The 25,684-nt window shown below is 49.1% G+C and overlaps 1 protein-coding gene across 1 annotated transcript in view; it reads right to left on the bottom strand.

The window, feature by feature from the left end:
* Window positions 1-25,684, bottom strand: part of KIRREL3 (kirre like nephrin family adhesion molecule 3) — a gene marked incomplete at its 3' end in the record, with an annotated part of 312,023 nt that overhangs the window by 66,267 nt on the left and 220,072 nt on the right. Inside the window, exons 3-4 of the mRNA XM_085313430.1 lie at window positions 2,248-2,397; window positions 342-491 (exon numbers count right to left, since the gene is read on the bottom strand). Of these exons, the coding sequence (XP_085169556.1) occupies window positions 342-491; window positions 2,248-2,397 (300 nt within the window). The remainder of the gene's footprint in view (window positions 1-341; window positions 492-2,247; window positions 2,398-25,684) is intronic.

Raw genomic sequence — 25,684 nt, forward strand, 5'->3', positions numbered from 1 at the left:
GTGCAGCCTGCTTCTCCCAGCACCCCTGACGAATACCCACACGTACTCTGCCAGCCTGCCAACGAAGCCCTTTACCTTTGCCAGCATCACTCCTCCAACTCCCGGGCCCCAAGGGTCCTTACAAGATGCTGGAGGAAGCCTCCTGCTTGCAATCCCGTGCAACATCCTCCTGCGCTGCTCATGGCAAAGCTTAACTACTGACGCACTCCCAGTGCTCCCACGACAGGTTCTTCTCCAGGTGTTTCGATCGAGCAACAAAACASTTTCTCACAAAGCCACTCACTGCGACCGTGAAGATGAGAAAACAAATCATCTCCAACCGACGGTGAGACGGGACTTACCGAGAACAGTCAGCCGGGCTGGTCTGGATCGGATGGCCGCTTGAATGGCCTGACATTCGTAGACGGCGTCATCTTGGAGATCAGCTCTCAAGATTTTCAAGTGATGCTCTCCAGAGAGATGGTCTCCTACAACCAGATAGCGTGGATAACCTGCAGGCACAAAGCATGAGTTAGCAGACAGGCAGCCAGATGACTGCTAAGGTGAAGGATACACAGTCCCAAGCCTTCCTGCAGCAAAGGGCCTCTGTCTTGATGTCCAGGAGCTTGGTAGCTTCTTCTCTGCCTTGACTGCTGGCCCAAAAAGATGGAGGAACCTTCCAGATTCAGAGAAAGACTACAGCTTTTGCTCTAAGAGTTAAAAAGGAACTACCGATGAAAAAGCAGTTGCCCCAACCCCTAGAAATGGGATAGACTTGGCATAAATCAGTGCTCGCCTCTATTTTCAGAGGTARCACTAGAGGCCTTTCGCAGGCAACCTTCAGAGCTGCAGGTGGAGAAAGGCCTCTGCTTGGCTGTGGGACGGGTAAAACTTGAAATAGGGTTTTTCTTGCAAAGTGATGCTAAATTTGAAAGGCAACTCGATGTGCAAATAGCAGACTGGCACTGAGCTGCCATGCAGTGGAGAACTGTTCTCCCACTTTGGGCAGTTACTGCCCTACAGGCGAATGCACCCCACACTCCAAAACAAGCACTTCCACTAGGAATCCCAGCACCGCAGCTCCTCCGGGGCCTGTCACGGGATTTCCTTAATTCAAAGTATTCCAGGGGTCAGGCAGGAGATGCTGTAAGCCCTCAAGCCCTGACTTGAGTCTGCTTTTGTGCACGTTCCTGTGCTGAATAATTCCACTATTAAGCCTATGTATTAAGTCTGGGCAAGGGCCTGCTAAGGKACCAACAGCCCTGATCAGGCTGCCCTTCGTTTTGCAAGACATCTGAAGCCCCGCGGAAGGAAGGATGCCATCACCCCATCCTTCCCTGCACTGATGATTAATGCGCTATGTAACTCAGGCATCCTGGCACACGCTTGTGTTTTTGTTGTTTTGCAAGCTATCAACAGCAGGATTTGCTCTCCTGAACCGCAAGAAATACAAATGATAGGTTTGTTTGTATTTAGCTAATTAGACGACTGGCTGAGCCGGTATCGTGCGAGCTGGCAGTTCCTCTTGCTAAAGCAGCCCCAGCTCTGTTAATTGTGGAAGTCATTCACAGGAGCTACATACTCCAGTGGAGCTGTTGTTACCCGTTTATGTTGCAAGGTCTTGTAGGGAAAGATCAGCTCTCTAATGTGTGTAGAAGTTATGGCACAGAGCTCTGAAAAACATTTGAAGAGGAGACTGCTCACTCAGGCAAGTCAGAGAAAAGAATAATTATACGCAGAAAAAAAAAGGAAAGAGAAAAAAAAAGGAGCCATTGYGCTTTAAAAAGCAGGGCACCTAGAAACCAATAAATGTTCCCTTGTTTTGCTTTGTTGAGTGTTTTTTGTTTCAAAAAATCAACCAAAACCAAAGCAAGGCTTTCTAAAGGGTTGGGTTATCCCCATGGGAAATAAACTGCTTTGTTTTGAGATAGCGTTGAAGTTCTGTCTGCTGCAAGTTCCAACACTTTTGTTTGGGTCAGCTGGAAGACTCTCAGTCAATGCAACATGAAAACATTTGTTATTTTCAAAACAAAGTATTTATCTGAGGTTCTTWAAGACAAACTAGATTCTAGTCTGACCTACTGCAAGCAGTTTTTTTTTTTCCCAATAGGTGAAAAATGCAATGTCCACATAGYGATTAATATATAATCACAATTTAGGAGTTACCTAGGAGGAAAAATCTCATCTGCCCAGGCAGCTGCACCTGCAGCGTTTGGCTGGGTGACCTCCCGTTTTCCTCTTTTAGGCAGAACTAGCAGTGGGGCTTACTTGAAAGATCCCGTCCAACTCCGAGGGCCAGCCCATCTTTAATCCACAGCACGATGCCATTATACTCGGGGATGGCACACAGCAGTGTCACGGGCTGCCCCGCTATCACCACCTGGTCCTGCGGCTGCTGCGTGAAGGAAGAGGCTTGACCTGGAGATGGGGACAAGACAGAGAGAGACAAAGTCGTTAGCTCTCAGGGGATGTCTTCTGTGCAGTGCAATGTCTTGGGATGCAACCGCCCAAGATGCTCCTGCGTCAGCCTCATCACAAACCTGAGGCTGAATTCTGTAGCTCTTACTTATGCTAAGAGCTATTATTAGCTCCTCTCCCAGATTCAAAGCATAACCTATCAGTATTTGCTGGAAGCTTCACACGAATCTGTGGAGAGAAGGAAGTAATAGCCCTGGTTCATCATTCCTTTTTGCTAAAGTTTCATCTTTAAGCAAACAAGCAATCCAGTCAAGCTCTTAAGCATGACATCTACCATCCTGGTTGACAGAGATGGGCTAAATACGGTGGTCTATCATCTCCTCCTCTCCTCACTCGTCACCCCCCTGAGTGACACAGTGGAAATTCAAAATAGCCCTCAGATCATCTCCTGCTGTGGCTCAAATGTCTCACGTCTTGGAAGTGACTGAAACTTCTCATTGCCCATCAGGGTTTGCTAAGTAGCGGTGTTATTTTTTTATTTTTCGCTCTGAAGAGCATCAATACTGCTTGGCTTTGTTGCGACTGAAATACATTCAAAATGTTAAATCCTTCTGTTTTTTTTCCTCTCAAAATTGGTGCTTTGTTTTTCCACCAGGCAACGTGGAAATCTCAGGTTCCCATACAGAAGGTCCTCGTGGTTCAGCGCAGACCAGGGCACGGGCCAGCACAGCGTTGGCTCGCTCCATCCTCTCGGAGGTGAGCGTGCAAAGCAAACATTGCAAAAGCAAGAAATAATGTTGAAAAAGCGATCCTAACCCAAATACACGTCCGGGACGCCTTAGGCAGACAGCCTGTCGCGCTGTAACTAGCACGTACAGGTATTGCTCCTGCCCCATGCCGGAAGGTCAAAGGCTGTAACGCCATTCCAGGCTGCTCTGCTGATACCTGGACATCTCGAGCGTGCTGTTTTTCACGTTGGTTATTTGCTACCTATTGCTATCGCTTTGCCAGCACTGCCAGCCTTGCTTTTACTCTCGACACGGAGCAAAGCTGGAAGAAAGGCAGGGTGATCGGACAGTAACTTACTGTACTGCCTTAGGGGTTTTAAAGATCAGGAGCCTTGCTGTGTGCGAATTATTGCCCTGTAACAGGCACAGAATTRAAAGCCCACACTCCTTCGCTGAACATCAGTTCAATGCACAGAAAAGTACTGGGTTAAAGAAAAAGTTTCTCTTTCAGATCAATTTTGCTAAACCAGGACAGTCTCCATTTGAACCACCCTAAATCAATTCAATCCTGATTTACATTTACTCAATTTAATCATCGATTGATGATTAATCCTAAACCAAGGTTAAGTGTGACACAAGCTCTTGCAAATAAACTGGTTTCCAAATGAGTTGTTTGCCCCTACAGGGCAAAGCCACAAAGCTACATCACTTCCGAACCCATGCAGCTAAACCAACGTAAGCCCCCGCGTGAACACTTATGTTTTGATTTAACTTATTTGAGCTTCTCTTAAAATTGCTCCTGGTCAGCTAGAGAAAGAATAGAGATTTCTGTTCTTTTTTTGGGGGGGGAGATTTTTGCTGGTGTACGTACATCAGGTTAAAAAGCACTCCCGGCACTGCTGTAATCTCCCTGCACCACCCAGGGACCTCATGTGCACCTCGAGCACAGCTATCCCAGCTACTGCAAAGCTCCCGGCACCTGCAGCACCCACGTACTTGCAGGGAAGTCTCACTATTTTCATCACACGTGCCCCCCAAAAAGCCACAGTGGGAGATCTCGGTGCAAGCGCGTGCTGCAGGCACAGCTCGGCAGGTTTACTGAGCGACCTGATGAGACTCCAGCTCTTTTCGCTAGGAGACACATTAGAAATCACATTGGCTTCCAATACCAGGAGAAACAGTTGCTATTCCAAATTAAGATTAGTGTTTCCTAGGAAATCAAATTTCTAATCCGCTAGATATTTCATTTGGACTCACAAAGGACAGGCGCTACCAAAACAAGAGGGAAAAGCAGGGACGAGGGAGAGAGAAAATCAGGAAGGGGAAAAAGTGAGCATTTTGCCCTATTATTTTTTTTTATATTCCACCCGCTAACTATGTTTTCACAGCTCACTCCGTAATCTTGACAATTCTCAAGGCAAGTCGGGCAAGCGGGGACAGCGCTGGAATGCAGCAATAACCAAAAAAGATTGTTTTATCGGCAAGAATTATCAGCTTGTCAGCTGGGAGCTGCAAGAGTCGTAATGAGAAAGCAGAAACACAAAGTGGTGTCCATGCCCTCTGCAAATGTCCATTAAGCAGAGACTTCATTTGTAATTGCTCTTGGAAATGAAGCCGTTTTGGGGGTTTTTTTTTGTTTCTTGATTTGTTTTAGAGAGCAGCTGACGGCCATGGAAAATTAGAGTGAGAACACAGCATATGTCTCCTGTCTTTTTCCGTCCCTCTGTTTGTTGAATGTGAAAAATTATTACGTGAAACCGTTTTCTGTCCAAGGTTTCATCTCTGCTACAAACACCGCTGGTTCGGTTTCAGCCGCAGCAGACGAAAAAAAAAATGGTAAGGACCTTAAGAGCATTACCTGGCCCCGTCCCTGCTCCACAGCAGGATCATCTCTCCGTAAATCACAGATGAAAAAAAATAAAAGAGTACCGAAGGCAGAGCTCAACGGGCTTTCAAATCAGCTTAAAGCCCGATTACTGGGTTTAACTGGGTTTGGAAGATCASAGGCCCGACCATATTACAGCTTTTAGCTGTCTGATGTCTTAATGTAAAAGGAACAAGTAATTTGCAGAAAAGTTTTAAGGGAGATAAGAAACTTGACGGAAAATAACCGAGAATAGGAAGATTGGGAGAGGATGATTCACAAAGGCAAGCTGAACGGTTTCAGCAACAAGAAAATGGGCTGAAGCTCTTCAATTTGGTATTCTTCATGTGAACTTTTACCGTATTCTTACAAAATGATGCTTTTGTTTCAGAACAGGGTTGTTTGACACCAMGGACAGAACGAAACAAACCTTTCACTGGTCACAAACGTGGTYGCACGTCAACCTGAAGTTCTGTTCTCCAGAGGTTTCCCATTTCCCCTGCCCCCAAACAGAGTTTACCAAAAAAATCCACTTCTAACTATAACCCACTTTCCCAAATCCAAAACCTTGTACAGACTGGAGTTAAGATGAGACCACCTGTGACCGAGCCAACAAATGGAGCTCCAGGCTCATCACCTTCCCAGGCTGCGCTGGCTGCAAAGGGCTCGCTGGGAGCAGCTTTCCTTTGCAGCTATCTCCAAGCTTCGTCTGAGACCAGCAGGGATTACAAGAAAGGGAAAATGTCAGGTTAGCAGAGACATTTCCATCTGGTTAAGCAGCAATAAGTAGAGTTTAGCAATAGCAGCATTATTGGGTATTACCAAGCTTCAGAGCTCATGCGAAAGGGAACAGTCAGTTCTCCTCCTTCACAGGGCATGGGCCAGGCACTGGGCTCATGGCAGCGACCAGCAAAGATGTGGAGCAGGTGCCACTTTGGGGGACAGAGGAGGACACTGCAMCAGGAGACAACAGTAGCTGAAAACCTGAGGCCAGGTGTAGGAAGTCTCTCAYAGAAACCACTCCAGTCTGCTGCAGTCCTGGAAGATCCCTATTTCCAGTCTCCGGCCATCTCCAGCGAAGTTCATGGAGGACTGMTGCATTCACCTAGCCAACTGTCCAAGCAACATGTCTATGACTAACTGTCACCCACTGACAATCTTGCTCCCACCTCCTACAGCACCTTCCTGCCATGCAGAGGGCACTTGGCTCCTAGTTTTTGCAAGCGCTGCCCCACGGCAGCTACAGCAAACAGCACGGCGATGCAGCAGCTTGTACGAAACCCCACACGCCGCGCTCTCGGAAACGCGGTCCTGCTCCATTCCCACTCCTGCTTTCCCCCTTTTCAAGAATGAGGGCTCAGGACACTAGCACAGAAAGAAACAACCCAACTGATGCTTAGATTCCTGCAAGYGTCGCTGGGAGTCGCTCGGCACCAAGTCTGCCCCTAAGAGCATTCATGCGAGCATCTTCCGCTATTCATCTAACYGAGGAGAAGCACCAAGCAGAAGCAAATATTAGGACTCTGAATTCATCGCTGATTTTTTTTTTTTAACAAAGCAAATGGATATGTAAATGAGATGCTAACAATGCCTCCTGGCCACGTTCCAACATGACGGCAAAGCCCTATCTGCGCTCTCAAGCTGCCCTTCTGCTGAATGCAGATTGTCAGCAGCAGGTCGATCCGCTATTGTAGATGGGGCTTTGGTGTCAGGGAAGGCGCGAGAGGCTCTTGATCTCCGAGGCTCATCTTCTCCTGGTTGCTGGCWCTGCTTCGCTCCCCGAGGAGCTATTTACACTGCCAGACTACTGCCTGACCCGCTTGCTGGCCCAGCGTGCTCCTGCCTTCCTGAAGGAAGTCTCTCTAAAACAAAAGCAGGGGGCACCTCCTGCAGCTACTGAAATCCTGAGTGCCAGGAACAAAATGGGAGAATAAAGGATCTACYGAGGACAGCAAGCAGGCAGTAATGCTAACTGTGCTTTCAAAAATCACAAGCAGGACCCTTAAGAAGTCATAAGCATGTCCTAGGAGTGTAAGAAAAAAGAGAAAACCACTTTAGAACTCTTTATATTTCCTTAATGGATTTGGCACCTGTGGCTTGTGTTTTTCAGTGCTTCTCTTTAATGTTGCCTTGTTCTTTCAGACAAAGGCTGAGACTCTGCTGTGTTTGTGACTTCCAAGGGAAATCATGCCACGACGGTCGTCGTCTTCCTTTCCGGAAAAGGCCCGACACCCAYGCACGGTGAGAAAGACCAAAATCCCGTTTTGCAACCTGCAAAAATTGAGGGACGCACCTACACAACACCATTGGCAAGGTCACCAAGGGAGCCCACGCCAGAGCAGAACCTGGAGTCTCCTTCCACCACCAAAGCCCTAATCAGCGACTGGCTTTCCAAGCTCTCTGAAGACTGTAATCTGTTTGCACGAGCTCTTGGCTGAATTATTTCAACTCGCAGCCTCCTGTGTAAAAACCAGCCTGCGTACAGACAACTTGCTGCAAGAAGAGAGGAGGCAACAGGGAACAGCAGATAGTTAAATTTTCATTACCCCAGAGAAGCGAGTATTGTAATAAGAAGCAAGGGACTTAGAGAGGGAACAATGACTCATTAGAAATGGAGACACTATGGCTCCTTTTATGTAAGTGGAGCTTTGAATTTCCATTGTGTTTGGAAAAGAATTAGTTCTTTTTGTCAAGAAGAAGATAGAAGTGGTGAAGGAGGACTATGAAGCTCCTCGTAAAATATTACCGTTTCGAAATAAAAAGCTCAGTGATTAAGGGTGGTGGAATATTTTCCTCACCAAGGACCATTTGTGGAGCCCCTCTCCCACAACGCTGACAGCTAGTCCTACCCTGACAACAGCGGTGATGTGGGAGGAAAAACACCAGCACTGACTGAATCCTTGCCTCCTTTTCAGAAAACCCTACTCCCACCTCCAGAGCCAGCTCTTGGTCCCGATGCACTGGGGACTAATCCGAGCAGCCCAAGTGGCTGCTGTGAGCCAGCACGGTACAAGCATGCCCGAGGTAGCTCTGCAATTTTGGATGGTGAGGAGACACCACAAGCAGCAGCCCTAGAGGAAGCCACTTCCAGCAAAYACCAGGATTCAGTGGCACTCGCAAACCTGGACGCCCTCTGCCAGTACGGATTTCCAGATATGCAGGCTCAGAGCGGGCACGACACAATGCAGAAGCATTGCCAAGGGGCTGCCCTGTCTCTGCTGCACATAAAAACCTGAATATCACCTTAGGAGGACCCTTCTTCAGAAGAAGGAGATGACACCACCTCTCAAGGCTGGTTCTGTGGGTGGAGAGTGGTCAAACACAGTCCGTCGACTCCTCTCTTTTCTTCCCAGTTTGGAAGGAAGGAGAGGATCAAGTTGGTGAAACCTTCCCTTACGTGAGAGCTCCATGAACGTTACTGACTTGACAAAGCAACAACAAAAAACGGAAGCATGTTTGGGGGAGTTTCCAACACTGCAGTAAAGCCTCTGCTACGCTCCAACCTCCAAATAACCCCAGCTGTAAGAGGCACAAGCAGATCCAGATGTTTCACCGGATGTACAAAACRGTCGTCTCTCTTCTCTGCCTATCCCTGCACCCCTCATTTCCTTCCTCAGCCTCCAGGTTCCCTGACATCAAGTCCCAGCACTTCAGCCCTCCTCAGTGCTGGTTTCACTGGGACCGATTACATGATGCTTAAAGCCGGAGCTGCCTCATGACCGGAGAGAGGTCTGGGAAGGGGAGGCAGCGGTGGCTGCGTCCCTGTGCTCTCCCACCACGTGCTCAGGATTCTGCCTCCACATCGCCCTGCACAGTGTCCGGTCTCGCTCCTGTAACGAATGGCCTAGTTCTCCATGCTCGTTCAGATGGGTCCTCTCTCCAAGCCAAGGACAACGAGCTCCCTGCAGAAGGCCTACTGCACTTTTAACGCAGATGCTGACATTGATTTTTAGATGACTAGGAAAAGCAAGCAGACAAAGTGTTACATTATTTACACCGCTCTCTGGAATTGTCAGTCACAGGAAAGCAMACAGGGAGAGCAGGCAGCAGCTGCGTGGACAGCCGAAGCGCAGCCTTCGCAGCCTGCTCGCCTCCCGGCTACCTCCCCGGCCAGAGGTGCCGGCCTTGAGGGTGCAAGCGGGGACAGCAGTGAGCTCTGGGCCGGCTGAGCACAAAAAGGAGAGGGCGCGGAGAGCRTCCCCACGAGCTCCCCGGGGCGCAGCGAGGGTTTTCCCATTCGCCTTCCATTCTTCCGTTTTGCTCCTTACAGGGGAAAAGAAACTCTCTGAAAGAAAATGTCAGTTTGGCCTTTTTTAGTAATGTTGGTTGACTATGTAAGCCCAGCTCACGTGGCTCCTACAAGCTTGATGCTGTTGAATTATTCAATATAAAAGGAAAAAAAAAAAAAAAAGAAACCTCAGTCAAGGAATGAATCAGCTGTACTGAAAGGCAAGCAGCAGCCCACTTCTTGCTGACCAGCTGTGTGATCTGGCATCAGATGAGTCTCCTCTTCTGCGGCTGCTAGCTCAAGGCAGGGAGCTGAGCCTGGACCTTTTTCACCCACAAATGCCCAGGGAGACAGGACCCATTTTCCCTTTGGAGCAACCCAGCAGGCCAAGACTGATGGTCCCCGTCATCTCCAGCCAGCTGTTTGGTGCCCAAGGGGAAGAAGCAGGCTGCATTTAGGTAAACGCAAAGATTAAGAGATTGCTAGTTTGGGTAGCACCCCAGGGAAGGCAGCGCCAGCAGTCGCGGCTGAGTTTAAGGACAGGCGCAGAGAGCGCACGGCTCTTCGGCCTCGCCGCTGCATAACCCTTCACCTTCCCTCCACGCACCGGCTCCGAGCAAGCCTGCTTGCACGACGACGGAGCCCATCCTGCAGCGATGCCAGATAGTCTCTTCACGTTGCTTAGAGAAGAAACATCAGCATCCCACTGTGTCCGCTAAGTAGCTTCAAATATGAGATAGGGAAATTTTCAGTAAGATATTAGACCTTTCAGAAATCTCTTTGTCTATTAGTCACACAGGCAAGAGATCTGAACTATTGAGTATTCTTCTTGCTTTGATACCCCCACGAAATCCCAGCACTGCTTTCAAAGTCACTGTGAGAAGTTTGATCAGCCATGCAGAAAGGGCTTAAATGTCATCGTCTGCTCTGTTATTAGCTACCAATTGGGAAAGGTGTAAGAGTACACTTACCGTGGGATATTTATTGGCAGCCTCCTCCCAGCACCAGCTTCGAGAATTACCTCTTGTGAGATTAAATACCTGCTCTTGGTAGCTGCACTGATAGAAAACAAGCTAATGTGCTGCATCAAGGAAGGAAAAAAAAAAGCCGTCTCCACAAAGCAACGTTCAAGTGACCTTACGGACCGGATCGCACGGAATATGCAGGATCAGAACGTATGGCTGCCGGCCGTTCCGCTTTAACGTGCTAGCATGTACCTGCTGCCCAGATCAAGCAAAGGCTCACAGGAAGAAGCGTTATCTTCAATTACACCAGCTGACACCACTGGGGGGGAAAACAAAACAAAACCCACAACAGATGAGCTCTGGGGCACAGAAGATGAGTCGGAAATAGAAGCAGCAAACCGAATTAGGCGGCATTTTGCCACTAGGATCAGCACATTAGAGGCTCTTCTTCATACACTTGGCTGCCTTGGAGCTGGCGTGCTTCAAGGGTGAGGATGCAGGCGAGGCTTTGCAGGGAACAGCAGGAGAACTGGAGGAGCAGTGGGGGGCTCCAGCAGTGGACCCTCTCTGCGTCTCAGTTTCCTGCCTCTGACGTGGTCCCAAAGCTCCCTTCGCCAGGGGATGGCTCTCTCCCTAGGCGGTGCGTGACACAGCAGTCAAACCCACGAGCACAGCTAGGGAGCCTGGCRCGGAGCTGCTGGAGTCATCCCAGCTTGGTCAGCAACATCACACGGCTTCAGCAGCAGAGCTCAGCACCCCAACACGCTTCCCCGCACCACTGGCAAGGGTTTGCTTGCCCAAAGCTCRCCCAGAGCTCAGGCTGCTGCAGTTACCCTGCGATCAGTGCCAAGGAGAGCCGTTAGCTCTGAGCTTCCTTCCAAGGTTTCTTGGGGTACATGGGTCATGCCTGTGGTTGCTGGAAACATAGAGCAATTGTGCCACGAGTACCCGGAGTTATTTCAAAAACCCTGCACGTGGTGCTGATCAGCATCCCTAACCTGAGGCAGGAGATGCTTCAGCCTCATTAGCAGAGGGGCAGAGATTTCCTCACATTGATCCAGCTGGAGGCCCTAGCTCCAACTGAAAACTGTCAATGACTCTAAGAAATATTTTGTTATCCATGCTCATGAGGAACCTGTCGCGGAATAATAAATTACCATTTGCTCGTCTGTCAAGGCACAGCCGCCCTGGCACAGCTCCACAACAGGCAGCCCGACATGCTCACGGGGGAGCTGATACGTGAGCCGGGGCTGCCTCCGTAACTCCAGCCAAGCCAGCCTTTTTCGTGTCGACTACAGGTGCTTTTCTCATACTATCCATTTGTAGCTGATGGCCACACTTGCAAAGCTATCAGCAGGATTCTCAGCTCCAGGAGTATGCACAGACACTCCTGTCTTAGGCAAAAATACCCATTTTAATTCACAAAGCAGGAAAATAGCTTACGCTCAAAGTGATGGGCTGTGCCTAATGCTCCCATCCATGCAACCAGATACTTCCATTCTGGGTTATAAATTGGTAAATTAGTTCTTCTGATCCTCAAAGTATCCCTGATAAAATCCTCAAAGACTTTATCCCATGTGACCTTCTGGAAGCTCTCAGGTGATTCCCTGGATTAAACGCCATCTAGGTCCACCCCCTTGGTCCACCCCCTGTTCCCAGATTAGGGCTGCTCTTCTGAAATATGGTCCTATAAATCTCAGAGAGCTCATCTCTGAGTTAGAGGGCACACAGGACACTCATCAATAGGAAAACTAGGAGAAGGATGAATAATCCATTTCACAAACGATTTTGAGATTTCAAAGTCTGGCTCTGATCCCAGGAATAGCAGAAACTGGAAGTTATGCAGTCTACAGGGTGGAAAATTAGACCAAAGAACTTGCCCTGGGTCACACAATGTTTTACTTCCATCCTCATTTTTCAGAATCTGTTATCACATACTTTGAGTCACAGAGAGAAATCAAAAAGATTCTTTTCAGAACAGAAAATGCAGATGTTTAATACCGAAACTACTGAAACATTCTGTCCTGTTCTTCCACCTTTTAACCAAAGTTCCAGTGAAAGTGACCCCATTGCATGGCAAGCTTTTATTTCAGCCCCATTGCCTTCTGCTAGTTTAAACAAGGTTCTTCTGGTAGCTAATCCATAGCTTAGGTTATTTCTGATAAGCTTTAATTTTATATATATATATATATATATATATACACACCCCCATCCCCTCCTCAAAATATTTGAGGTGAGACATTGCTGGTGAGACATTATGTCCATGTTACAAGTCAGGAAACTCGGGCAAAAATGTGGTTAACCAGCCTAGCACTGAGAGGCCAAGCTCTCCAATGGATTTTGTTTTCAACTTTTCCGGGTGCTTCAACTGCAACCCACACAAAACCCCTCCAGCATATACCTCCACTGAAACAGAAATACCCATATTGTGCATCAAATCCAACATTCTTAGGCAGGAAGATATGAGAACAAATCTTATTATTGTACTGCAGCGTTGAGAAGCCACTGCCTGCAAGAAACATCAACTATGCTGTTTCTGGGYGACTCCTGGTCAAATTAGCTTACTGATGTTGAAAAGGGATCCAGGACCTCACTGAGGCTGAAGATACGCTCTAGCTCTCTGCTGTTCAGCTGAGCTGAGAAGCAGGGTGAGATTGCTTCAGGTTGTGTTGTGTGAATTATCAAGTCTGAAGATGAAGTGAAGTGAGAATTAGCAGATTTCTGCTGTAATTATTGTTTGTTTTGATTTTTCCAAGCAGAAATGATTGTAAATATGTGCACTTTTTTTTTAAAAAAAATATGCAACATTCATGTTCTTTCGAATAATTTGTTTCAATTCTGAAGTTAAGCATAAGCAATACACAAAGAGTGCTAGGGAAAAGACGGGGGAGGTAAGAGACACTAAGGTTACAGATTATTAGTTGAGCAGGAAACATTCCAGGCACATGCCCATGCTCATTACTGAAAAAGGTGCTTGCTTAAAACTCATCTACTTCTCTATTCATACCTGATGGCCTAATAAAAACTGTCTCTCATTGCCTCCACAGTATCCTCAGACCCAGGGGAAGGCCTAGAAAGTGCATTTATCCACTGCGTAGCTAGGAGAGGAACACCACTTCCAGCAGAAATGAGCTGTTATGGAGGAGATCAGTGACCTACACCCACACCTACAACAACAGGGTCCTGCTTTTTGACTGGGATTTACCCAGTACAAACAAGAAACATGTAAAAGGAGGACATCAGAACTCTGTCAATACTTAAAGCTCTGGAAGTGCTCCATCAAACCATGTGCATCCTTGGGAGAGGCCAAGGAGAAGTGACCATGCCTTCCCATGCCTTCCTGCTGTTATCAGACACAGCCATGGCTCTGCTTCGTTGCCGGAGGAGAAAAGACCCACATCAGAATGGGACTCCAATGTATTTTTTTTCCTCTAAACTAGCTCTCTTTCCATGGTCTCCACTGCAGAGTCAATGGCTTGGACGTGTGAAAACCCCAGTCCAGGAGAAGATTAGTGCATTCTAGCCTGCTGAGTTAATTAGCAGGTAATGAGAGATGCTCATCAATAAACCCAGCTGTTTCTGAACCCCCTCCTGAGTTGAACTGCCATGCCTGCAGGCCAGAGGAAGCTTTCCATCCCGTGACAAGCTCCACACGGCTCACTAACAAGATGTGCTCTCCCCAAGCATGCTGGAGCAGGCAAACTCCTTCCGCTACACAGCTAGGCAAATATTCATGAGAGCTCGCACAACCGGGGACCACCTGGCATTCACATTTTGGGGGGAGATTGTTTTTGTTCTGGTTTGCTGTTCGAGAATTTCTCGCCTGGGGTTTCAAGCAGCTAGTGTAAAGCTTGGAGTTCAGACCAGAGGCTGAGTCAAAATGAATGAAGGAAGTGAACTTAATTATTACAATATTAGTCTCACACAGTGGAAAAGCGCTCTGGAAGGATTCCATCTACTTGAAACCTTAGGAGTCCACAGCTGGAGACAGAAACCTCTGGGGAAAAGAGCAAAGAAGCTTCYGTTGCACTTTTAACCATGGCATAACCCAAATGCAGGCCTTTTCTCAGGCTAAAATCCGGAGGAAGACAGATAGGGGAGTCCCAAACCTAGCTGACAGCGGCACATTCAGTCAGCACCACCTCTAGTTTTGACCTGAGGAAAAGCTTCCTGCCTTCAGCAAGGCACAAACATAACCTATTTAAGGCCTCAGAGAGAGACACATAACCATCATCATAATTTTTAAAAAGCAATGTGCAACACAGCGCCTTACGGACTCCAATAAATTACTCGGCACCCGGCTGCCAGCTCAGCCTAAGCTCGATATTGCCTGCAGTAATTATTTGGATCAAATGCAGTTTATCTGCTTCATATTTGTGTTTCTGTGCTCTCTGGTAACTTATAAATGTCATTGCAGTGTTTATTTGTTATAATGAAACTTAATGACGTTTGAAACCAACGGCTGTGGTTGTTGTAGGCTGCAGGTTCGAAGCAATCTCTTCATCTCTGGAGCAGGATGCCCAAAGATAACATTAAATTACCCTATAGGAGAGGAAGACGTACGCAGACAGACGTTCGGGGCCGTGTATTATTCATCGGAGAGATGACTAGCAACGAGCCAGAGCGCCTAAGGCTACAGGCTTAAAGCGTTGTCCCCCAGCAAAGGCGAACGCCCCTGTCCGAGGGCAACTCGCTGTCAAGCCGTAAGCCCAACCGCATCCCGATCTGTACTATTAAGCCGGCCGAGGCGCTCGGGGGCCGCTCAGCGCAAGACGCCCGCGTGGAAACGGCTCAGGYGGAGCTGCTGAGGAACCAAACGGAGCTCGGTACGAGAGATGGAGAGAGCGAGACCGGCTTTGSGGGGCTTCGGAGAGGGGCCGGAGAGGGTGCCGAGCTCGGAGTCGTAGCGTTGCCCTACCTTGGTCAGAGGCCCAACTCTGAAGGCCGTTCTCCTTCCACGCAAGGCCTCAAACAAACTTCTCATCTTCGCTTTAGGCATTGCTCCTTGTCCTCCCTTCTTCTAAGGCCATGAATAATTTCCTCCCTTGGCTTCTCCTGCTGTGGGTATTTATAGAGCCTGGTTGTGTCTCCCCTTGAGCCTTCTCCAGACTGTGTAAATTTTCCTCCCTCCGTGTCTCCTCGTATGACTTCTTCTCCAATCCCCATGCCAGCGCTGCTGCCGCCGCCGCGAGCGTCCCCCCCGGCTCTGCCCCGCGCTGCCCGGGCTGCGGGGACCAGCGCGAGTCGCACYGCAGCCCGCGTGCAGCCGCGCAGTTACTGACGCCTTATTACCCCGGGATCCGCCGAAGCAAAACGCTCGTGGCAACAGATAGGAACATCTTTCCCCGTGCTCCCTCTTGGCTGCTGGAAACGCTGCAGTGTCCAGGACAGCCAGCACCAAACGCAGCTTTAACCCTTGCACAGAAACCTCGTTTGGCCACCTGGATAAAACCCAGAAACTATTATCGGCAGATGCGTTGCCTGATGACAGCTGACAAGACAAATTCATCTTCATTACTTGCAACCCTTCCTCACCCAGCTCTCGAGAAGCCCCAGAAGGGAGCTCCCCAGGACACCTCGTCTCAGACCCCAGCTCCCAGCTCCCCGGGTGCAGACGGGTCCCCTGCACGACCGCACGCSTTCCCAGCCGGGAGCGCTGCGGATTCACGCGCCGGCGCGCAGCGTCTCACAGCCCCGAAGTCCCTTCAGAGGCCTCCCCTCCGAGAACCGACTGCATCTAACCTTGCTTAAAGCCTCGGCGACATCGATTAACGAGAAGGAAGGGACAGCGCAGGGCCACCTGCAACGTCCTTGCCTGGAAACCCTTGGAAAGGGAGTGAAGGCTGGAATAACGCCACGGCACGGCGAGGAGGGGCTCGCGGGCCCCGCACGCTGCTCCCAAGCAGCTATCGAAACAAACAAGTTGACAAATGAGGCTGCCGCCTAACGAAGCCGAAGCCAAAGTCAATACCGGGCCCTTCTATCAGGGCGCAGATCAGCGATGGTCTCAAGGGCGAGCGACCTTGGCGGGGGTGGGACAGCTGTCACTCCGGCGAGGAGAGGGATGGCACGGAAAGGAAAAGGAGGAGCCTTGAAGGCAGAGGAGGCCTGCAGAGGAGACAAGGGCAACTTGCAGAGAACGGAAAGATTTGGAAGGGGGGAAGCGCGGAGGAAAAAACCTTTCTTGCAGACCCGACCTGCTCTTTCGGCAATCACGTCTTCTATTAAAATCCTGGCGATCTTTCTACCTTCCACTAAAATGGCTGCAAATCTGGAGCAACATCCTTCTGACAAAAAAAGAAAAAAAAAACAGATCATAGTTCTTTTTTTTTTCCAGAGGAAAAAGAAAAAGCCTTCTTCCTCTCCTTCTCCTCCCCACCACAGCTAATGGATCATCAAGGTGGGGGGGTAGTATCTACCTTCAGGTATTGGGGGGCTGCACGTTTCACCATCAAGTTAAGTGCAACCAGGCTCATTTTCTGCTTTAGGAAGGACAGAGCGGGAGGGCAGCGGGGGCATCTGGGATAGCCCAAGCCTAACGCAGCCTCACCGCCGTGGCCCCCCCCTGCCCCGTGTTGCTATTCCACATTCCCTCTTCCGTTTGCCACTCGGATCGACAGGGATCGCCTCCCCACTTGAAGCCCGGGCTGCGCTAGATGCCGGMGGTCGTCAGCTGAAGGCTTCTGCCGCCGCCGCGCTGGCTCCCAGAAACCTCCGCCGGGCCCCTTCTCCGGGAGCTCCTCAACTGAATGCTGCGCGAAGCTGCTGGCAACAAAGACCTGGCATATTTATCTCCAGGTCAAACTAAATATTTCATTTAGCTTCTAAAGAAGTCAATTTCTTTCTTCCTTCATTTTAAAGCCCAAAATGCATACTGTCTCTCATGAATATTGATGAAGATTATTAGTCACCGAACATTTCACTTCCCTTTTCTTTCCCCCATCTACATAAAACCTTCATCTTGTTAAGAGTGGGGGAGTAGGAGGACTCTCAATGTATACGTCTAGATGTGCTTTAAGATTAGACCCATTAATGCATTTATAGATCGAGTATATACTTATGGGAGCAAACATTGGGCCTAAAAGCATATGTTCATGTGTGTGTGTGTACTACGTGTGTATATATATATATATATATATATATATATATATATATATATATATATATATATACACACACACGCGCACACACACACGGCACTGAGATTGCTGCTGCACTGGAGGTAACTTAAGGTTTGTGGTTGAAGTTCATTTCTTTGTGCAGGAACAAGGAGCAGCCTCGAGTGTTAAATAACTGTCACGTTGACTGCCCGGCCAAAGGGAATTTCAGTCGCGCTCTCCCTCAAACATACTCTCTACCTGTCCTTCAGTTTTGTGATCACGCCGGCTCCTTCTGTCTTCATCAGCCTCACCCTGAAGGCTGCTAGCGCGCTGCGGGTTTATTTACTGAATACAGATGGCAGGGTTTGGCCAGACGCAGCAAATAGCTTGGGATGAAAAAGAACTGGACTTGCAACATTCAACTCGATASGTTGAGAACAAAATTTCGCCATTTCCTTGAGATAAGAATGGATTTTTAGAAGGATTAAAAAAAATGCCAACCCAAACACAGCAAGCTATTTGGCTGGGAGTTTTGCAATACCTTCCAGGCAACTCCAACCAAGTTCCACTTCACTGAGGAATGGAAACAGGTTCATTTTGCGTTTTGGCCTGAAACATACCATTTCTTCCAATTTTTCATTATATCTGTAAAACACAGAGTATCTTGCAGAATTTCASTGAGAAAGGACTTTCATCTTACAGGTTGAGAGCATGGGGCAGAGATGATGTTCTGTGGCCTAAAGTCACGCAAAGAAACCAGTGGAGAAAAGGAGGCTCAAAACTATTTGATCTGAGCCCCGTTATAGCATAGCACGGCAGCACGACCAAAGACTCATATGCCCGCATCACTAGAAAGGCTTCAGCTTCACGAAAATCCCCCCTGAGCTCCCACCCTGCAGCCTAGCTTTCGCTGGAAGTACTCTAACCACGGCCACAGCAAGTCTCTGCTCACAACTCTGTGTGCAGTGGATTTATTTCTGCTGGCTTGAGAGCCCGTTCAGTGGCAAGCCTGGCTGTTCATCAATACAGAGCTTGCGTCCGAGTGCAGCTTACAAGACTGCATCAGTTTTAATTGATACTCTAAGCTACGGTAAGCTGGTACTGCTTCATTGCTCCAGTCTAGGAATCTATAGCTCCAGATATGCCGCACGTGTCCCCTGGCCCTTCACGAGAGCGAGGTTAGCAATCTGCACCAGGCAGGCCACGACTGCCACGAACTCTGCGTTTCCTTGCTGCAATGCCTTGCAGAAAGCGGTACTGCATTGCAGTGGCTGTGCCCAAGGAAGACTTCCAAACACCGGCAGGAAGGAGCTCTTCCTTTCTCCAGGCCTAGGTAGGCATATGCTGCCACCCACCTGTCCCCTTCCTGAATCAAAGTCTTCGTCTTTTTCTCGGAAGCAATGGCTTCCAAGTACACTGAGAAGTTGGAGGCTTCCACACAATCATGCCCTTGCGTCGACACAAGGAGAGCTTACAGGAGGATTTATGGCATCATCAGGATCTGACTTAATGGTATAGCCAGACCCGCATGTCCAGGTTCTGGTCTGGTGGACACCAAGTCAACGGGGTGACCTGTATTCCTTATGAAATACAGTCTGCCAGCAACCTCTCTGGCACGGTCCCCACAGACACTGAGGAAGGAAAGCTAAAAAACAGACCCCTGGGCTATTGCAACAGCTCTGCAGAGAGGGGAAAACTGTCAATAAATACACACGCTTGGAGGGAAACTGAGGGTAGCCTGGAGGCTGTGCACAGATGAGGAAAGACAGAGTCACTGTCCTGATGGAGCACGCTTGCCTCTCCTTTAAATCATACTCCCCCCCACGCACACTTTAAAAATAAACAATCCCAAACCCAGTAAAGACAGCAACACTGAATGACAGACACTCAGTCTAAGGTGAAGCATATAACCTTAACTCTGCCCTTTTTCAGATGCATTTTACTGGGCAAGCTTTTCTGAACAGATTGCCATCTTCCTTACATGCACATCTCACAATAAATGTGAGCAAGAACTTAAAGAGGAAGACAAGTACAACAGAATTTAAATAGCCAAGATATTCTAAATCCCTCCTAGATATTTATCCATGTCTATTAACTTCTCAGATCCCTTAAATGTCTTTAAGAGGCCCTTCATCCCTTGCAGAGGAATGGCACCGGTTCCACATGATCTCAGATTCTCTCATACAYGCTTGCAGATTTAAGAGAAAAGGAAGTGACTGAATTATTTTACACTAGCTGAGGAAGAACACACTCAGCTAGTATGCAGGGAGTGAGGAAGTAACTGCATTCATTTAGTTAAGATCACACAGCAATAACTTTCCACAGGGGACCTCTACTCAAATCAATATAGAAAATTATACCCTTAGACCATTAACTGGTACAATACCACYGCTGCCATAAAAAGCATAAGGTTTTTAACAGATTTATAACCAGCAGTGTTGCTCAGCTATGTACCACAACCACTCCAAACAACCGGAGCATCAAGGACGAAACCCGGCTCCTGCTCTCCAAAGGGGCAGAGGGCTGCAGCAAATCAGGCATGTACCTTTTGCTACGAGCAACTCCGGTGGCCTTAGATGTGACAGGAGGGGCTGGACCGTTTTACCCAGTTTTCCAGCTGACCCAACCCAGGTGAAGTCCTCCCCAACACTAGACAAGAGACAGCTTATTTGCAGTTTCCTCCTCCAGTTTAACTTACATCCCCGCCTTGTTTGCCTAACAGCGGAGCAAAGCATCAGAGAGAGGTCAATGAGACCTCTGCTGATAAGAACGCCTCTTTAACAAGGGAGCTTGCTCCATCCACTCCCCTCTTCCTTCTCAAATGCCTTTRTCAGATAAAGAACAAAAGGCTCGATGCAGCGTATATAGGAGATGCCTTCCGTAATCAATCGCAATTGYGTCTTCTTAGAGAGACACAAGTGACAACACTTGGGGTAAGCAAGCTTCCCTATCACAGAGCTGCCAAGCCCCCCGAGGAGACAGAGCTGTTACTGGTGATGACAGCAGCTGAGGTGGCAATGCTACATTTGCACCGCACCCTGCAGACAGCTTTGGAGATCAGCTAGTGAAGGACCCACTGCTACAACGGACCCCACTAGATCTCATGCCAGGGATCCTGTAGCTTTTAGGAATGCATTGCAGGCAATCCTGTTCCCAGGCTGCAGACTGAACACCAAGGGGTCCTGCTCATTGCCCAGGCAGGTGGGCAGCACCTCAGATGGCCACATGTAAGGTGCTGGGGACCACTGCTTCCACTAACCAAAATAAYGCATTAAAGGCCTGGTCCCCTGCAACATCCAGGTCTTGAAAGATGGGAGCTTTCCACCAGTGGGCCAAAGGACTCAGTCAAATCTCAGCTTCTCCAGTGCGTACCCAGGAGCACAGAGGCTGCTCTTGGCATTTGTAGAAGAGAAAGGTCATCTTTTGTGGGGATGGGGGGGCTTGGCTCAGATTTATCCTTGAGAGCATGGGGGACCCTCGCTCAGATTGTGCCGTTGCAGATGTAAGGCCACTTGCAAGATCCTAACTCAGATTATGTCTCCCTATAAATCCACGTAATTCTGAGGCTGCAACTGCCTTGCTGGGCTGCTAATGGTGGCACAGATACGCCACTGTGTCTTAGCGCCATACTCTAACAGGACATTTTCCTGGCTGGAAATGTTTGCTGAACCTGGTTTGAACTACTGCAGGCAGAAGTGGGATCCAAGCAAGAGAGACATTTGGAGCAGAAACGCAGCCAGCTCCACTGAACAAGCTGTTTTTCCCCAAACGGCAGCAGCTCCATCCCAGAGTCCCAGCTGGTTTCTCCCCAGGCAGTAAGATGGGGCATGACGGAGAGACGGCGTTTAACGGCTGCTCAGCCTTCGGGAGGGAAACGCACTGAGTTTCTTCGTTGGCCGTCTCCTTCACCGAAGGAGCAGGATGGCAAGCTGGTACGGTCAGAGCCGGGTGGGACTGAACTGAACGCTAGATGCTGCTCCACCACGCAACACACAGCCTGTGTATCTACCTGCATATCCAGGGCCCCAGTGCTTAAGGCATCTTTTAAAGCCTGAACCCAGGTGCATCAGGTTTAAAGCAGTCTCCTCTCCTCAGCTCTCTGGCTTTCTGGGTGTTGGACTTGGGTGCTGCTGCACCCCAACACCCTGCTCCTAAATACTCCTTCCCACAACAGAACAGCTGCAAGAGGATCTGCAGCCTTCACTCTTGCAAAAGCTGCAGATTCCCTTTGAGAAGCTATTAAGAACYGGTCGAATAGAGCAACCTTTCATCGACAAGTCACTCGGCCCTTTAAATGATCTCCAAATAGTGTTTTCTTTTTATTGCTTTGTGCAGTTTAACAGCCTTGATTTCAAGTTACTTTGGCTTATGATGAACTCCAGATCTATAACGCTTCTATTCTCTCTCCCTCYTTGGTCTCTCTCGCCCACTTCTTTATGTTTTTATTAAAAAAAGATCCAGGAAAACAGATAGCAGATTAACAGGGAAACAAATTGAAATAGGTCAAATGTATCTTGCTTAGATGACAGCCACCCCATTAGATACTTTTAAACAGGACAAATAATCTGTTCAGCAGCACAAGTGGGCTTTTACATTTATTCTAAATTACAAACTAAATGATTGCAGGCTCAAATGGAAGCACTGGCTAATTGCACTAATATCTCACTAATTCCAGCATCAAGGAATGGGGAAAAATAACRATTTCCACCATTTTACCAATTACTCAGTTTAGACCAAGGTACATTATGCAAACCCTGGGTTGAGCCTCCTTTCCATCTTGTGATCTGTGACAAGGACTGGAATTCTAATTATTAATAATGTAGGCACTATAATTATTGTGAGGATGGCTACGAGATAATTATAAGCCATAAAAACAGCTTTCATATGCAGGCACAATTCTCTCCCTGTATCTAGCAGGGCTGAAACCTATCTGCAAACYAGAGATACACAGACGTTAAAGGTAGAAAAACCCATCCAAAGCTACGCTGCTTGCAGTTCGTGAGTGTGAAAATACAGCTGATAACAGAAGCCAGAAGTGGGCAGCTTGTTGCGCTAGGCAGGCTGGAGGCTGATCTGAAATATCCCTACTAGTCCCAGGCCCCGATGGCTGCACAGGGACACAAACCATCTTGCAGAGGAGCAGAGCYGGAAAAACAGAGCAGGTTGGCAGCTCTTCCTCTATTTGGGCCATCACTGTCATGGGTCAACCCCGACCTGCGCCTTAAGCCCAACAGAGGTTGGGGGCTGCATCTCACCCTGTTGGGACCTCCATCCATTGCTTTTASCAGCTTCAGCTCAGAGTCCAAACCAAACTCCCAGACTCCAAGATTTTTCTTATGCTACCCAACAGCCTCACAACGTCCACGTGGCCTTCAGAGAAATATCTCCTGCCTTGGATTCGGTCTCCTCTGAACAGATTTCCATTGTCATTAGCCAGCAAATACTATTTGCTAAGCAACACCCTCTCCCAGTCAAACACAGAGCTGCATCCGCTGCTACGTGGAAGCTACAGCCCAGCCTGTAATGGCTGCTTGTATCGCAGCACCTTGTGAAGTGAACTGAGACACCCGGAACGCAGCAAACGCTCCAGAAGCCAAGTTCTGCTCCCAGTCATGATGTATGGGGTGGCTTCCTCCTGCCAGAGATAACTAACACAAACACCTCTCCTGGCATGCTAGCTGGTGCTCATAGCTACAGCAGCCAAGCTGGAGGAAACTGCCTGGAGATTAAGATACAGATTTTAGCCTGGTGCCTGTCCCTGACTGATGGCATGGATGTGAGCAAAGCAGGGATATAAGCCCAACAGGGAGCTGAAGAGGGGGAGATCAACCATCCCCCAACGCGGATCGTTCTCCCACATCCCTCAGYCTGTCCAGGAGGAGCGTGCTGCACCGGTCCTGTACCCACCCCTAATCCCAGCCGCCCCCGCTATCACCACGTCCTGCACGGCCACCACCTGCCCACGATGCAGGATGACACCAGAGCCCGAGAAGCACCGGAAAAGGGAGGCGAGAGGGAGGGAGCGAGCTGCCTTGCCACGCTCTCGCTTGCCTGCGAGCGGTGAGAGGGTTGCAAGCACCTTCTAGCAGCCGGCGGCTGGCGGGAACAGGTGGTGCAGGAGTAGGCTGACACCTCTTAGCGCTTAATCGTTCCCGTTTGTAGCTTTATGAATGGCAGCCAAAAAGTGCCATAATTGCTGCAGTGACGCTTGCTAATGACTCGAGTTAGATCTGGCAAGAAGTCAACGACAGGAAAGAGAAAGACCAAAAAAAAAAAAAAAACCCCAGGAGCAGGACCAACATCTGAACACCACCAGTCTTCGGCCACCTCGTAGGAGAGCAGAGAAAGCGCAACTTGGGGCCCGCAGCCACAAACAGGGGACGAGCAGAGGCCAAGCACGCCGGGGCGAGCAGGGAGGGACTCTGCAGCACAGCTCTTGCCTGCGAAGGCTGCGCTGCCCACCGGAGACCTTCAGCTTGGGAAAAGGAAGACGATCGAACGGGGAAGGGGAAGAGGGAACAGAAATCCAGTCCTAGTTTTCAGGCTAGGTTTTGAGYGCCTTGCTTTCGGGGTGGGAAATGGGACGGGACTAAGGTGAGCCACATCGTATACACCACCTTTCTATCCCCCTCCCTCCAAATCAACTCGAGCCAAGCTAGCACAAGGCTTGGGAAAAGCAGGGGGAAAAGCATCTCACTGCTAGCCTCAGCATGACCTCGGTTTTAGGCAGATCGTGTCCAAGGACCCTGGCTTCCACTGAACTGCCCCGTGGCCAGGGGAGGGTTTTTGCTGAGGAGGAACCCAGCCCCTAGTGAATAAACAGCACCCTCCTCCCGATTATGTATCTGTTTCTGAATGTTAACAAACAGTCTGCAGCATCTGATTGAGTGGGTTATTAGGAGAATGAAGACAGATGGTGGAGGATTAACTCTAAAGCGTCTTTATTGCAAGGCCGTCATTACAGGCGGCTCTACCTCTCTCCCTCTGTCTACAACTGTCACCAGCTTAATTTCACCCTACAACTCACAGCCGCACACCACACAGCGATCCCAGCACACAGACACGGCAATCGGCAACCGCGGCAAAGGCACGACCAGCCACGTCGGAGCAGCSCCTTCCCAGTCCCCAGCTCCGCTCCCCACGTGCGCCTCTAAACCGCACCCAAACCCAAGCTGCCTTCATGCTGCGTTTCTTCATGGTCTTTCATGACATGGGTTAGAAGTTGAGATATGCTGCATGTGCATCACTTGAAGTTGGTGAACAGACAGCACACTACCACCAAAGCCCCTCGCCAGGCATGGCCAAGGAGCATCTCTACCACCTGTAAGCCACACGGGTGAGGAATAAACGTATTCATTTATTTAACCCTGCTGGGAGCTGGGCCTGCAAGTGCCCAGCCTGGATCTTCTCCGAGAGAATAGCCAAGAGAAGTGCCTTCCTACCAACCAAGCCTTCAGGGCATTCATACTTTTCCAGTTCTTAGGATATGCATCGTAAGATGAYCCGTATTAGGCGGTCTACTGCTGTAGCTACCTAAAGCAGCACAGTGTGGTGCAATTCTTCCACAACAAAGAGATGTCTAAGTCTGGGCTTCTCTGCCTACAAGTACATTTTGCAGACGTTGCCATTAAGTGACAGYAAGCTTCTAATGAGCCCTGTAATTACCCATTCCCCCTATGACAGAGACCTCACACCGCATAAGTATCCAATGCCTCACTGCCCACCTCTGCTTTCTGTCCCTTCAGGTACCTTGTTATTATTGCTGGGGCTATTCATTAACACGCAAATGTAATAAAAAGGAAAAACTGTCACTGGACAAAATATAAAAGGGAATCTGTCTCCTGCCTGACCTCCACAAGGTAACCGGCCCGAAGAGTCCGGCTCACGTACTTTGGGCACGAAATCGCTCAGCCGTACCACTTAGATGACCAGACATCTGAAACCCACCTTGGCTCACATCAAAGCTCAGCCCATGCTGCATAGCTTGGATCTGCACAGAAATCCAAAGCCTGGGAGGCTCGAGGCCTGCAATTGTCACCCCAAACCGCCTCTAGTGAAAACCCAAGCACGTCCTAGGTGGTCTTTGTAACCATGGAAATCCCTTGATGTTATTTTTGGCAGATTGTACCTTTAAATGTGAGGGTCCCGCAGCCTGGAGGGGCCAGAAACTCATCCGCCGGCGCAGAGCAGAGCGAGGCAGGCACACTTTGTTCCCTCTCCCACACAAAAGCTTTACTTTCGGCCTTTCATGTTTCTTTGTTCTCTTCACACAAAGCCACGTTCAGGCTGAAAAGAAGGGGGCTCGCTTCACAGGCGGGAGCAGAACTCAAATCCCCTGGGGACAGGCGCTTCTCTGAACGATCCCRAAGGCTCAGGTGGGATGCTCAAGGCTCCGGTGGGAT

The sequence above is a fragment of the Rhea americana genome, unplaced genomic scaffold (assembly GCF_003343005.1).
Source record: "Rhea americana isolate MKP2758 unplaced genomic scaffold, rheAme1 scaffold_385, whole genome shotgun sequence".
Taxonomy (NCBI): domain Eukaryota; kingdom Metazoa; phylum Chordata; class Aves; order Rheiformes; family Rheidae; genus Rhea; species Rhea americana.